General features: G+C 40.5%; 1 protein-coding gene across 1 annotated transcript in view; it reads right to left on the bottom strand.

Annotated features, from left to right (window-relative positions):
• Window positions 1-16,564, bottom strand: part of CIT (citron rho-interacting serine/threonine kinase) — a 3,433,971-nt gene that overhangs the window by 3,368,555 nt on the left and 48,852 nt on the right. The window contains exon 3 of the mRNA XM_044069760.1: window positions 5,868-6,021. Coding sequence (XP_043925695.1) covers window positions 5,868-6,021 — 154 coding nt within the window. The remainder of the gene's footprint in view (window positions 1-5,867; window positions 6,022-16,564) is intronic.

Genomic DNA, 16,564 nt, shown 5'->3' on the forward strand with positions numbered 1-16,564 from the left:
ATACATATTATTAAATGATTTAAGTCATTAATTAAGACAAATTTCTTCAAGAGAGAGCAAGAGACTGGAATAAAATGAAAATGGAGTTAAACAGGGTAGAAATAAAAAGAGATATGGGAAATAAGTAACAGGAACTGTTAAATGGGGTTAACAAACATTAAAGTATTCCTAAATACAGGGAATCTCACATAACAGGAGGAGCAACTGCAAAGTGCTCAATGGAAAAAATGGAATATTGGGATAACATGCCCAAGATTACACCTCACTACATAATACAATTCACCATTCAATGCAAGCATACACTAAACCAAACATTCACACACATTTCCCCATTACAGCTACACTATTTCAAGACAGCCTAATGTTATATATCTGTAAAACACAACTAACAACAACACATACCAGTAAGACATCAGTTAAATACCACATAAAAACAACACAAAATATAAACACATATTACTGATCACAAGAAAATTGCTCATATCAGGAGACATACACCCAAACCCAGGACCAAACAACCCCCTACTCCCACCCAAACAAAAGTCAGACCTTCTAATCATTAACATAAATACCAGAAGTCTGACAAACAAACTTCCCGATTTCCAAGCCTTCATAACACACTACTCCCCAGATATATTAACTATCACTGAAACTTGGCTAAAACCTACCATTCAAAACGAAGAAATTCTACCACCAGGATATAACATTATAAGGCAGGACAGGCCAAACAAAAAGGGAGGAGTAGCCATACTCTTTAAAAACACACTCAAAGTAAAACCCCTTGAAATCCCACCACCAGCATTTCAAAACGCAGAAACCATAATCTCAACTCTAGCCATAAACAATACCAAGAAAATCAACATAATCTGTACTTACATCCCCCCAGGCAACAACTCTACCACCATAGAAGAATTATTACAATGGATCTCAGTCAAACTTCCCAATGAAACCATTCTCTTAGGTGACTTGAGCACAAACTGGTTAGCCTGCAACTCCAACAACCCCACCAACCATTTAATCTCTTTGGCTTTACCCAGCTCATTCAAGAACCTACTAGAGTAAACAAAAGATCACACAAACAATCTATCTTAGACTGGACACTAGTAAACTACCCAAAACATTACTATCATACTGGATGTCTACCAGACACCCGGAGTGACCACCTCCCTACATTCCTCCTGCGAAAACACTCCAACATAAGCAACCCAATTATCTTTAGACAAGTCAGAGATAAAATAAAACTAAATACACAGGAACTAAACCACACCCTAAAACAATGTAATTGAAATCCACTACTAACACTAGCCTTAAACCAAGCCATAGACTGCTTCAACAACACTTTCACTAGCATACTCAACTCAGCTGCACCCATTAGAAAGATCAGAAAGTCAAGTCAAACTATGCTCCATGGCTAAGCAGGGACACAAGAGCCCTACTAAAAGCCAGAGATAAGAGCATGGAGATCCTGGAAAAAAGACAATACCAACCTAACCAAACAAAACTACCAAAAACTAAGAAACCAAGCAAAAAGACAAACCATACTCGATAAACTATTTCCTCACCAGCCAAACCAAGCACACAAGACACCCACAAAAATTCTGGAATTCCATCAACTCTCTACTCAACCCTGGAAAAACATCCACCCCAACTCCCACCACCAATAATAACACCACAGATATTGCATCCCAATTTAACCAACACCTCAAACAATTTTATCGCTGTCCTCTCAGATCCCCAAAACCTACCACCCAAACCCACCTAGCAAGCCCCTTAATAATATCCCCTCTCTCACACTCTCTCCTGTCCCCACCAGTACTATTAAAAAACTCCTACAAAAACTTGCTGCAGACAACCGACCTGCTGACTTCCTAAAAATGACAGCAGACTCCCTCTCATACCCAGTATCCATCCTAATAAACCGCTCCATACAGGATGCCTACATCCCTAAACTATGGAAAATATTTAACATCATCCCTCTTCACAAAGGAGGAAACTGTTATGAGTTCTCCAGCTACCGACCAATAGCCATCCTATTCCCCTTATCCAAAATACTAGAAAGATGTATACACTCCCAAATTGTACAATTCCCAAACTCTAACAACCTACCGTCACCCACTCAACACGGCTTCTGACAAAACCATAGCACTGCTACCACTCTTCTGACCTTTACATAGTGAACCATCACAGAAACAACAATTTCGTAAGAGCAATATTTCTTGACTTATCCAAGGCACTTGACATGGTGTCACACACCATGCTACTGGACTCCATGTCCTCCCTATGCTTTGCCTCTTCCACTATTGCATGGTTTAAATGCTACTTTTCAGACAGACGGACAGCAGTCTGTTCAGTGGCAGAATACACTATCACCACTACTACCTACAACCATAGGAGGCCCATAGGGTTCAATATTAGGACCACTACTTTTTTCCATTTTCACTTACAGCCTCCAGACCTCCACCCAAAATGCCTCACTCACACAATACGCAGATGACTCCACTCTCATCTACTCTGCACCATCACTCACAACCCTTCAAAAACTTACTCAAGATTCCTTCACCTCAGTAGAAAACTGGATTACCCAGATACAATTAATCCCAACAAAACCAAACTACTCATTTTCACACCTAACAAATCTAAATCTATCAACCAACCTTTTACAATCACTGCCAAAAATGGTATCAACATCTTACCCACAAACCATACCAAACTCCTTGGCGTGGAAATAGACAACAAACTACTGTTTGATGTACATATAGCACAAACCATAAAAAAGTCCACAAAAAATTGGGGACACTATATAGACACAAAAAATTCCTAACTGACCAAGCACACGTAACACTTGCCCAAACACACCTATCTACTGTAATGTACGCCACTTCAATCCTTACTCACATAAGAAAACAGGACCTTGAACAACTTCAGTCATGCTAGAATAAAATCACCACATTCGCTTCTAAATCAAACTACAAATCACACCACTGTCACGCACTACATAAAACGGCAATGGCTAGAACTACCCCATCTAATCAACTAACAATTGCCTACAATATTTTGAACTATCCACTCAAAACCCCATCTCTTAGTCAGCTAGCAACCAAGCACACATCAAATCGCCCACTACGCTCTTCAGAAAAAACACTACTATCACCAAAGCCAACAACTACGCAGCACTATTCTCTCATAGCATAGCAAGAAATTGGCATAGCCTTCCCCCTAACCTTACCTCTGCTAAATCGCCCAATATCTTTAAAAACTCTCTAAAAGCCCACCTCATGAATAAATGGATATGCCTATGCATCACATAACATTCAAAACATATCTCTTTTGACCACAATTTCGATTCTCATGGTCTGATATATATAGTATATTGTTTGACAATGTACAACAATTTATTTCAATCTGCTGAACTTTATTGTGAACTGTACATAATCTACACCTAAACATTTGATGTGCTGAACTTATCAGAAATTGTACAGAATCTATGTCTGAACATGATTTGTGAGCATATTGTAAACTAGAACTAAAATGTTATAGAGCTTTTCTTCCCGGCCTCTGCTGTAAACGGACCTGTGTCCAGTCGGACTATCCCAGTAAACAAATGTAAAATAAAATAAAAAATAAAATAAGATTAGAAAGGTTGTTGTTAAGCAACTATTTTTGATAACTCTGGACCATAAAAACTTGCAACACAACAATACGGAAAACAAAATTAAAGGTGTGTCACTATACTTGGGGAGCCTACAACAAGAAAAACAACCAGAAATCCAACAAAAAAAATAACTAGAAATCATACAGGCTTATCAGAGATGTTTTGGAAATTTTAAGAAAATCCGTATAAAGCAGAGTAATGTGGAAAACAAGAAAAGGCTTGCAGAAATATTCACTGAAGGCAATTATGCTAAGAGAAGACGAGACTCAACAATACATATAAAGAGAAAATAAATGAGATAAAAATGGTGATACATAATCAATCAACAGGTAAGTCTCCAAGAACGTATGTTATTCCTGTGGAAGTCTGGAAGTTAGGAGGGAAGAAAATGATAAAAGACCTATAGATGGGACATGGAAAACGTACCCCAAAACTGCCCCCATACTATTAATGGACAGATGCAATTCCGAAATGTTTTATCCCATTTCACGTCCCCTTAAATTATCAATGGTATGAACCCAGTTATTTTCATTAACGGTAATATATACTTAATTGACCATGGGATAGGTAAGGCCAATCTATAACCAAATGGAATAGGTTATTTTCAGCACAAAAAGGGAGACTGGCTAGGCTTAAAATGGCCTGCAAGGGCAGCTAGCTTAGTGCTTCCCTACGAACCTGTAAGAAGATGGTGCAAATATTGATGGGTCTTAATGCAGATAAAGTGTTCTGTAGAGTCAGCTGGGATTTTATGAGTAAAACAATGGCAGCATCTGCATTCCCAGACAGAATGGTTAATTAGGAGAATATATGAAGGGTCAGAGAGTTCCTCACTGACCAGCAGTGCTTGAACAGAGGAACCAGGCTGGGTGTCCTCTTTCAACTTTCTTATTTGCTTAATATTTAGAATCACAGAAAAATAAAATAAAGGACTCACAAATTGAAGATATAACTGGTAGGATACTCAAGAAAAATTAGCTTTATTTCATCTCTCCCCAGTGTGGAAGAGAAAAACATGTCATGCAATACCGCAGTGCCATAGAAGATTAAGGCTACAGGATGCCAACAAGCTTTGCTCTGCAGTCCTGGATTCAAGCCTTAGTCTTTTCATCTCAGTTCCTCTGTATTGCTTAAAGCATAAACTGAGGAAAAAGAAGAAAATGGAACAAAATCTTAACCATGTTACAGCTGTGTCACAATGTCTACCAAGGAATAATTTGATTTATCAAAAAATAGCTTGACAAGTAACAGCTCACTGAAGCTAGTCTGGAAACAAAAACACACACTTTGTAATGACTATTATACCCAGGAACTAAAGGTAATTTACTTCTTTCAACACAGTGGTGTAGGACATTAAAGTGCAGCGATGTGAGGGCCTGCAAAGGACAGAATAGCATACCCCCCAGGAATGGGGAAACTAAAATGCACATTTTAGGAGAGTTTTCCAAACTTGGGTATGGCTCAGTAACACAGCAATCACTGAAGCACGCACTACTACAAAAATACAGAAGAGACTCCCCCATGGAACAATCTGCTTTACAAACAGGTTAATCACAACACAGTACATTCAACAACAGTGAAGCCTCCCCAAGCCTGCAGTGGTAACATACGGGGGTAAGATCCTGACCATGATGATAATAATAAAAGTAATACAAAACATTAACAAGGTAGGCCCACTGGACTTGCTCGAGCTCACACAGTAGGTAAATAAGGGCTGTGGAAATCAAACCCTGTACCAGAGAAACTAGTCTCAGACATTTGACATTACAGGCAAGAAGGATGGGCATGACAATCCTGCAAGGAGGAAGGTGCAGCTGCCTGATCTCTTGTGGAAGGTAGGGACACAGAGGGGCATTGTCCATGGAACTAGGGCAGGACTGCGGCCAAGTTGCTGCAGAAATGCAACACTTGTGTCAGCTGCTGCAAAGGCATGAGGATATGCCAGCTAGCTCATTTGCATGCTGTACCCCGGGACAGGGGTGGGATCTCAGGAACACAAACTCCTTGGCAGCAATGTGCCTCAACCAGTCAGACATAGCCCAGGGGAGGAAAGTTAGGCCCAGCAGACCCTATGAATGAAGAAAAGCCTCCAAGAGCAACTGATGAGCATCCAAGAAAAAAAAAATACAAGCCCTTCCCATACAAGTAGATACATCAAGAACATTCTGCTTCAGTTCTCCTCGTACAACTATAAAATGCTTGAACTGGTACATACATTTTCTGACAAAATCAGACACATGCTTTATCTTCATTAAGGCAGGGTTGCTGCATTCATCAAAAAGTACAAACAGAGAATCCAGTAATCCCTCCCTAGTAAAGGGATAAGCCGACTGCTGTTCATGTTGCTGCTTCAACACCATAGGTTTTCCCTGCAGTAAAAAAAATATATATATTAGCAAATAAGCAAATGAAATCCTACGAATTAAGCCTAGACCCATAAACATGATCCACACACATTACATATGCTACAAAAATTTAAACCCTTGGGTTTGACCAACAAGTTCTTCAGTAGACTGAATAGGACACTAAAAAAAGGCATATCTAATTGTATACAATTCCAAATGTACACAATAGTTGTATTGATTTCATTTTTGTTTTTTTTTTTTTTTTACTTGCTAGGCAGCAAGTATAGTTTAACAGTAATACACCCAATACGCTTCAATGCCAGTTCAGTCAATCCAAAATAGCCTAGGCTCTTAATATATGAAAAGTTACAGTTCTGGTAAGGATGCCTGTCAGAGTCTAGTCACCAAAGGGACTTGACTAAGGTAAGATTAGACAGCCAAGCATTCATCTGTATCTACATATCAGGAGAAGCCAACTATGGCTCCAAATGTCTACTAGCTACATTTGTTTACTAGGAAAGCTGGACTAGGCCACACAAGACCCTTTTTCAAGGAAGGCCAGGGGAGATGTTCATTAGTATTACAGCAAAAATGTGAACAGGATGCTCCCAGGCTTGATAAGCTTGTATCAATGCTGTGTTTATGAAGGGTGACAAACCTTTAAAATCACAAGTAAAGCTCTTGAAATTTAAAAAAAAAGATGCACAGAAACGGATATATTGATGTTAAAATTGGATTAGATGCAGAAACGGCATTTAACAGGATTAGTTATGATACTCATGTCAGATGCTTGGAAGGTTTGATTTTCCGGGGTGAAGGATTAAACGGATTCTGAGACTTTATGAGAAGGCATAGGAGCATGTTAAAGTGGCTGGAAAAATGTCTAGAAGCTTATGGATGTTAACACGCCCAAGAAAGGGTGCCCTCTCTCACCACTTTTTTTTTTTTTTTTTTTAAAAGTACATAGAGTCATTATTAGCAATAAAAAATATGTGAATCAACAATGAAGGAATATAACTGGCACAGCTTTCACGAAAAGATTGTAAAATCATCTGCAGATAAAACTATTTCTAGCATGTTGACCCTCAAAGAGATATATCAGAGCTCTTTGCTATACTGGAAGAGTACAAGGTCACCGTAGGATATACAATCAAGAGGAAGACCAAGGCAATCATGTCCAATTATACCCAGACTTATGAACTTGTACAGAAATTACGCTATCTTTGGGGACAATATAGGCAGACCCATAGCAAACAGGTAGAAATACGTGACCGGAAATAAACAGTACAGAAAATTAATAATTGGAAGATAATGATGGATCTTGAAAGCAAGGTCCATGTGATAAAGATGTTCTGTGCACATCTGTATGCCAGGCAAGCATATTTTAAGAGTACTGAGAAGAAATTTTTGAAGAAAAACAATGAAATTAAGAAGTTTATTTGGGATGATAAACTTGCAAATTAAACAAGAGACTGATACTACCAATCAAATGGGGAGGGGGCAGTTGGGACCGTTTAGAGACCTGCTATATAGCTACACTGGTCAGATTGATTTAAAACATGCATAAAATAGAATATACTCCAAAACAGAAACAAATGGTTGGAGGCAAAGGGGTTCAGGTGAGGACATAAAAAACCTATTATTTTGAAGTGGAGTTGCAAAGCAGGATTGTATTAAACTACAGAAAATTATGTATATAACCAGGCACAAAATATAAAATGCAAACCTGGCTGAGAAAATTGAAACCCATAGGAATGCAGATAAGTAAAAAGCAGTATAAAACCAATAACACTGTTGTGGGAAGGTGGAGAAAACTAAAGCAAGAATATAAATACTGAGAACAAGACAGAGCAAGGAGATGGGATTAAAGCTTGGGAGGTAGTCAGGGACAACCTTAACCTGTAGAGGAAAAGTACAGTTTTGTACCTACCATAAATGTAGATGTTCGAGGATTCCATTGCTGCAGTCCTTACTATTGGGTATAGTCCGCGTCCAGTCGGCCCGAATACCAGAGTATAAGGCTGACGTCGGTCAGGGCGCATTAGACTGACGTCAGTACGTCAGGGTACTCATGACCGACGCCATATCCTCAGTCTTTTCTTGCCCCAGATGTCAGAAGACCCTAAAAAGACAAGTCCCAAAATACCTGCACCAAAAACATGGACAATATATACAAGAATATATACAAAAATATAAGCATGTAAACTCACCTACACAACCACCCCTAAACACAGAGGGAAGGAGGGAAATTGGACTGCAGCAATGGAATCCTCGAACATCTACATTTATGGTAGGTACAAAACTGTACTATGTTCTTCGCTTTCCATTGCTGCAGTCCTTACTATTGGGTAGAATCCCAAAGCAGAGGTAAGGGAGGCTGGCAAATCATACAGAAGTAGGAGCTGACAACATGCCTTGCAAAACAGCTGTGGCAAAACCAGCCCTAGACTTAGAGTAGATAGGAAGGTGATAATGCTTAGAGAAAGTATGCACTGAACTCCAAGTAGCTGCTTCCAAAATATCCTTAGTTGCCACCCCTTAGAAATGCTGTTGAAGTGGCAGTAGCCCTAGTGGAATGAGGCCTAATCCCAGCTGGAATCTCCTTGCCATGATGGGAATAACAAAATGCAATGCAAAAGCCAATCCACCTAGAAATAGTTTGTTTTGACACAGGCTTGCCCTGTGAACTCAAAGCAAAAGAAACAAACAACTGCTGAGACTGCCTAAAATCCTTAGTCCTGCTTAAATAGTAACAATTGCCTGTGTACATCTAAAGTGTGCAAAATCTTTTCCCCTTTATTTTGAGGGTCTGCATAAAACGTGGCAAATGAATAGTTTGGTTTAAAGCCACACTAGAAACCACCTTAGGCATAAAGGAAGGATTAGTACGTAATGATACCCTATCCTTATGGAAAATCAAAAGGGCTCTACTGCCATAAGGGCCTGCAACTCAGACACCCTTCTTGCAGAAGTAATAGCCAACAGAAAAGCAGTCTTCCATGACAAGTATTTCAATTCAGCAGTAGCTGCAGGCTCAAAAAGGTTGTAGAGTAAGTTTTTCCAACACAAAATTGAGATCCCAAGCAGGAGTAGGAGCTCACGTGGGGGTCTTATATTCTTTGCCCCTCTAAGAAACTGCTTGAACAAAGGATGCGAAAACAAAGGTGGGTCACAATCATAGTGAGCTGAAATTGCTGCAGCATGAATCTTAATGGAAGAGAAGGACAAACCTTTGTCCAATAACTCAGTAAGATATTGAAGAGCCACACTCAAATTAGGCTCAGAAATCTCCAAATTCTTTGCTGTACTCCAAAATAAAAATCTCTTCCATTTTTCTCGTACACTCTCCTTGTACTAGGTCTTCTAGCTTCCATAATCACATTTAAAACTTGTTGAGGAAGTTGAGACCTGCTGTGTTTCAACACAGAATATGCCAGGCTGTTAGATGAAGAGAGTGAAGCTTGACATTGAGCAGATGACCGTCCTTCTGAGATAACAGATGAGGAATCAGAGGTAAAGGCCATGGAGGCTTCTTTACCAGACTCCGTAGTAGTGGGTACCAGTGTTGCCGAGGCCAATCTGGAGCTATCAAAATCATCCTTGGCCTGTCTTGTCTGACCTTTAATAGTACCTTTGGAAGAAGAGGCAGAGGTGGAAAGGCATACACATGAAGGTTTTTCCAACTGAAAGACAGAGCATCCACTTTCCAAGCTGTGTGATGAAACCCCTTTGTGCAATACTTTGGCAGCTGGTGGTTTAGTGGAGAAGCGAACAGATCTATGTCTGGAGTTCCCCATGACACTGTCAATTTCTGAAATACATGAAGATCCAGTTTCCACGTGGGGATCCATGATTTGTCTGCTTAACACATCTGCTAAGGAGTTCTGTGCTCCTGGCAGAAACCTTGCCTGAAGAGTTAGTTGCAAGCTTAGCGCAGTCTCCCATAAAATCATTGCTTGCCTGCATAGAGGATAAGAATGTGTTCCCCTTGCTTGTTGATGTACCACATGACAGTTGTGTTGTCTGTTAGAATCAACACCTGCCCTGGAAGAAGTAACCTTGAAAGCCATTAATGCAAACTGGACTGCTAACATCTCCTTCATGTTGATATGTAGATGCTGTAGTCTGGCAGGCCACTTGTCTTGTATCCACTTTCCATTTAGATGAGCTCCCAAGCAATGTCCGAGGCATCTGTCGTTAAAATCTGACTTGCCTCTGGCCGGGTCACAGAGAGTCCCTTGTTTAGGTGACATTCCTGAGCCCACCACAAGAATTCTTTTGAAGGCAAGGTATTATTTGAATGACAGTGTCCAAATCCTGGCAGTGCTGTGTCCATACATTTTGAGATACCATTGTAGCTTCCTCATATGCAGTTTGGCATTGGGAAGCACCAGAATACAAGATGCCATGAACCCTAATGCTTGAAGGACTGTCCTTGCAGTCAGCACGGACTGATGAGATAGTTGATGGAAGTAAAGTGACAGACTCTTTTGTTTGTCCGGGGTTAAAAAGGCCATCTGGGCTGCTGTATTCAGTCTCACACCCAGAAAGCACATGTCTTGAGAGGGTACTAGACTGGACTTTATTTCGTTCACAGAATACCCTAGGCATCTTAGCACTGCTATAACATATTCCAGATGCTGTAGAAGGTCTTCCTTTTCTTGAGCCAGAATCAGGCAGTCGTCCAAGTAAGGATAGATTTGAATTCCTTGAAGCCTGAAGTAAGCTATCACTGGAGCCAGAACCTTTGTGAATACTCTGGCAGTAGATAAGCCAAAGGGCAATGCAGAGAACTGATAATGAGAATTTCCAGCTCGAAACCGCAGATACTTCCTGCAACTTAGCCTTATAGGCACATGAAGGTAAGCTTCCTTGAGATCTAAAGTTACCATCCAGTGATCTTTGCCCAGCAGAGGTAAAAGCTGTTGTAACGTCAACATCTTGAACTTGGGAATGTCCAGAAAAGTGTTGAGGAGAGATAAATCCAAAATTGGTCTCCACGTGTTCCCCTTCTTTGGTACTAGGAACAGGCGAGAATAAAATCCTAGGCCCCTTTCTGATACAGGGACTGGCTGAATGGCCCCATCTGGAGTAACTGAGAAACTTGCTTGTGAGCCTCCTTTCTTTGTGGAGGAGGAACGCCTGGCATGCCTTTGAAAGGGGCATTGTATGGAAATAAAATCTGTAACCGTGGTGAATGATATCCAACACCCATTTGTCTTGAGTAATTAAATCCCAATTTTCTTTGAAAAGAGACAGTCTTCCTCCCAAAGGAGCTGCCAGACGAGAATCTACTGGCAGCTGAAAAGACAGGTCATTGGGTCTGTTTACGAAAGGACTGACCCCTGCCCTCACCAGAAGTCTGAGCAGGTGAACTCCTGTTCTAGGCCTAAAACAACCTTGAGCCCTGCCCGTACCACGACTAGACCTACCCCTAGACTGGGAATCATAAGCAGGATATGTCCATCCCTTAGCAGGCCAATTTCTACTAAACTTCGGTGGCTGCACCTGCAAAAAATCTTTAACAGTTTGCATAGACTTAGCTTTGTCCTCCATTTTCTTTAAAACTGCTTCCACAGGCGATCCAAACAACACATCAGACTGTAAAGGAGCATCCAAAATCCTTGTCTTAACATGCTCAGCTAAATTCTGATCCTTCAACCAGGCATGCCTGCGAAGAACAGAACTAGTAGCAGCCACCCTCGAGGAGGCCTGTACAGCATCAAAACCACATTGCAAAGAATGCTTACCCACTTGCTCAGACACATGAACCAAGTCCAGCAACTCTTTACACTCAATACCTTCCGCCAAAGCATCCACCTTAGATTTTAATTGTGAAAGGAGATAATTCTGATATTTTAGCATGTGAAACTGACAATTCAACGCCTCATGGCTAGAGTGGAAGAAGTATACACTTTCTTTCCCCACCTATCCAAGGCCCTTGCCTCTTTATCAGTGGGAACAGGATTTTTAACCACAGAAGCCTTAACACCTTTAGGCCCTTGAGAAATAGTTTCTGGGTCCGCCCTAGGACTCTTAAACAAATACTTATGAGCTTCGGGCACCCTATAATACCTATCAGGCTTAACAGGAGCAGGAGGCAAAGAGTCAGGATTCAGGGAAGCCTCTGCAAAACATCTTCCACCACATTCAACACAGGAGGAATAGCCAAGGGCCTATGCTGGGGCAAAACAAGAATTCCCTAAGCCTTTTCCTGAATCAGAGTAATCCTGGCCTTCCCATTTAAAGTGCTCCCTCATGGAATGCAGAGTCTCTGAAAATGAGAAATCCTCAGGAGGAGAAGCTGTAGGAGTGGAATCATCCACATCAGAATCAGAATAAGTAGGATACTCCTGCAAGTCTTCCAGAAGACTCTGAAGCCTCTGAACACTGTTCAAAACTATCAAACTCCGGTTCCACCCTAGGCCTCTTATCAGGCGGGGCATAGAACCTCTAATCATAGTAATCAAATCTTCTGCCATTTTAAGCATATGTTTCTTAGGTACAGAACCCGAAATGCTAGGAGAAGCCCCACTGAAGCTGAACTAGGCCTACCTCTCAAAGAAGTTTTGGCAACAGAAGGAGAGGCTCTAACTACCTTGGGAAGAGAGGAAGAACAGTTACCTGAGAAGCCCCTCAGCCTGGCCTAACTCCTGAGAAGGCACATCCTGTAACAGTAAAGTTTCTGCCTGAGACTCCATGGAAACTCCTGGCAAACCTCTGGCTCCACTGAGCCTTCTAAAGAACCGACGTCCGGGACTGCCGGTTCATCAACCCTAGGCTTCGCTGTTTTGTCCTTGCGCTTCTTGAGCGGGCGCCGGAGCATCCGACGGCATTTTATAATTGCAACGCTTCCCAAACACTAACCTGGCACAGTCTAACCTCCTCTTAATAGTGCGTTTGTTAAACCTAGCACAAGAGCGGCAACCAACAACGTCGTGCTCAGGCCCTAAACAAGGTATACACAAGGTATGGTAATCCCTATGAGGTATCTGTTTCCCACAAGAAATACAGTTATTCACTTTTTCTGACATCCGTAAAATACTGAGGCAAGAAAACCAAAATGTTCCCCAGCGGTACCAGCCAACTCTGTTTCGGTCTGAAACTCCGGTTTCGAAATATTTCAGAACGCCAACCTGCACTCGCAAAACTGCTTCTGCATCGGACCATGCGGCAAAAAAGACTGAGGATATGACGTCGGTCATGCGCATTAGTACCCTGACGTACTGACGTCAGTCTAATGCGCCCTGACCGACGTCAGCCTTATACTCTGGTATTCGGGCCGACTGGACGCGGACTATACCCAATAGTAAGGACTGCAGCAATGGAAAACGAAGAACATTAAGAATTTCTTTACTTGAGATTGAGAGAGGAATGGAAAAGGGATTGGGGGTTGGCAGTGGATCATGGGGAGAGGCCGCAAACTAACAGAGCTGCTAAATGAGAAGAGAAGAGAAATGGCCTCACCTAAGAAGTTACTAAGCACAACACATTAAGATATTAGTTGAGAATTATAGACAGCAAGCCACTGAAGCTGGAGTAAGATGGAATAAATTACTAGGGAGACTCCAACAGTCTACTAGCTACATTTATTTACATTTGTTTACTAGGAAAGCTGAACTAGGCCAGGCGACTCCTTTTCAAGGAGCCCTACATATTTCTCCATGGTTATTTACCATGGAGAAATATGTAGGGCCCCTAGATATGCAACTAACTTAAGGGGGTTTTGTATTTCTGCATGTTAGTGTCAGCACACCCAGTAGACTGTCGAAAATGTTCCCCAGTGCAGATGAAAAATGTTGAAAATTTAGTACAGAAGAGAGGAAGATGGGAACACATTCTGAAAATGTTTTAAGTTGACAGATTGGAAGAAAGCTACAAGGAATGTAGTGGACAGCATCTGGAGACAGAAAATCAAAATCACACGAGACCCATTTTTATTAAGCTGGTATTCTGCACTGAGAATACTTGGATATAGACAGGCACATACAGCTTCACTAATATTAGCAGGAAGAAAAAAGTCTTTTACTAGAAAATGCAGATCTACAGAAATTCCTACACTGGTGGAGATATTTAAGCTGATGGAGAGTATGGAAAAAGTGTGAGCAAAAAGCAGGTAAAGAGAAATAGGATAAGATGCAAAAAGACAAATGGCAAAAATGGAATACTTGCATAGTGAACATATAAGTTTGTAAGGAATAGTACTAGAAGTAAACTGCCGAACCAATCCATAACCATAAATTAGATATTTGCAGTCCTAAAAAGGGTCAGAAAAGTAAACCAATAAGGAAACGGAGTTATTAATACTGACGTCAAAATAACCATTACTTGTGTATTACATATGTTAATCATACTGCATGAAATGTGATCCCAGAGAAGAGAAAAAAACTGAAGGGCTACAAACAATAAGGGTGGGAGAGTAGGGTAACTGTCGCATGAAATGTATTCTGTTTTGCCCAGGCAAAGAAAAACCTGAAGGGGCATAAAGGAGGTAAAAGAAAAGTTAAATTTCAATTGGTGTTCAGATAGTGTTTAAAAGAAGTTTGACTCAAATGCAGACCACTGATTTTTTTTTAATATAAAAGGTTGAGAGATAACAAGCAACAACGGACTATAATCCTAGTTTTGGGCCAACTCCAAGTGCATAGGGAAATGATCATCTATTCCTCAAGATTAGTTTTAATATGGTGGATCACTAGGGAAAATATTGTGGCACCATACTTGAGGATTGCAGGATAGATGTAAAATAGATATAAAATAGTTTTGTTGACATATGGTTAATTAATGTATATTTTTTTTATTTAAAAAAGGAAGATTTCAGCACCAGACCTTACAACACTGTGACACTAATTTTTCATCAGCTCACCAAGTATAGTTTTACTATACGTACTTCCTTACCTTATATAACAAACATTTTCTAAGACATCACTATTGATGGTGCATTGACGCCCCCTGCTTTTCTCACAGGAGAAAACAGAAAGAAAGAAAAGAGGAAAGGCCATGTAACAATGAAAAAGGCAGTGTTTTATCATACTTGCTTCTTCCAAGTTTTATCATTTTTTTCTGTTACTACAGGATGGGGATACTCCCTTAAAAACATGACCAGAATGAGTTATGGCGACATCAGCTCCCTATGTTAAACGCAACACAGTGTTTTTTTTTTTCTTCAAATAGCCGAGCTGACAGCCTACAATGTAAAACAGGCATTCTGAGAGGTCTGCACAGTGGCTTTAGACAACATAGAATTATCAGAACAAAGTTAAGGTGGGGTATATTAGAGGAAATACGAGTCTCGCATGAAGGATGGATTTCACTGTTAAGGAAGTAGAACCTAGTTTTGGAAGCTGATGAGGTACAGGTAGGCCCCCTAGAGTATTGAATTATGTTTTTGGAACTTATCGCAAATTATGGGTTTGGCAGATGTTAATTCAAGAGTTACTGAAGGAACTAGGTTTATATATTCTTCTCCAATTTCTGGTAGATACTGTAGAATATACAAAATCAAGTTCTCTTGCCAATATATATAGATATATATCTATATATATATATATATCTATATATCTATATATATATCTATATCTATATATATATATATATATCTATATCTATCTATATCTATATCTATATCTATATATATATACATACACACACACACACACACACACACACACACACACACACACACACACACACACACACACACACACACACACCTGCTTGGGATAACTTAGCCTTACCCTCATATCTGTCTCAGACCATGCTCTTCCAAAATCTTGGATTTAGGTTTGAATTGGATCCCAATTTACAGAATCTGGTGATTTAGTGTTCTATGCAAAAATGTGTAACTTGAATTTCCTATCAGTGGATTCAGACAGCAGAGTGCCCACCCCCCCCACAAGAATTCTGAGTTGTTGCTAAGAACACAGAGGCTTGCCACCTGACAATGAAGTACAGTATCCACAAACAGAAAAATGAGATTTTTTTTTTAAACATGTTGTTCCCTTTCTTGGACTTTGTGATACTTTAAAGTTACTATATACAAAGAAACAGGGCTATGAGGCTCAAGGGGTGCAGGAAGGCACAATCCTCCCTGCAAATACACCTTTAGTATTTTAACGGGTTCTGCAAATTGACTGCTTGCGTGCATGATTTTACATTATTCTGTTACAATGTTTTCGGTCTCAATCTTCTTCTTTTGGCTGCTCCAGTTACGGGTCGCCACAGCAGATCAACTGTTTCCATTTCTTCCTGTCCTCTGCATCTTGATCTGTCACACCAACCACCTGCATGTCCTCTCACACCACATCCATAAACCTTATCTTAGGCCTTCCTCTTTTCCAGTTACCTGGCAGCTTCATCCTTAGCATCTTTTTCCCAATATACTCTGCATCCCTCCTCAGCACATGTCCAAACTAACAATCTTGCCTCTCTGGCTTCGTCTCCAAACCTTCCAACCTGGGCTGACCCTCTAATATACTTATTCCTAATCCTGTCCATCCTAGTCACACCCAGTGCAAATCTTAACATCTTCAACTCTGCCACGTCAAGCTCTGACTCCTGCCTTTTT

The sequence above is a fragment of the Protopterus annectens genome, chromosome 4.part0 (genome assembly GCF_019279795.1).
Source record: "Protopterus annectens isolate FY-2018-M chromosome 4.part0, PAN1.0, whole genome shotgun sequence".
Lineage (NCBI taxonomy): Eukaryota > Metazoa > Chordata > Ceratodontiformes > Protopteridae > Protopterus > Protopterus annectens.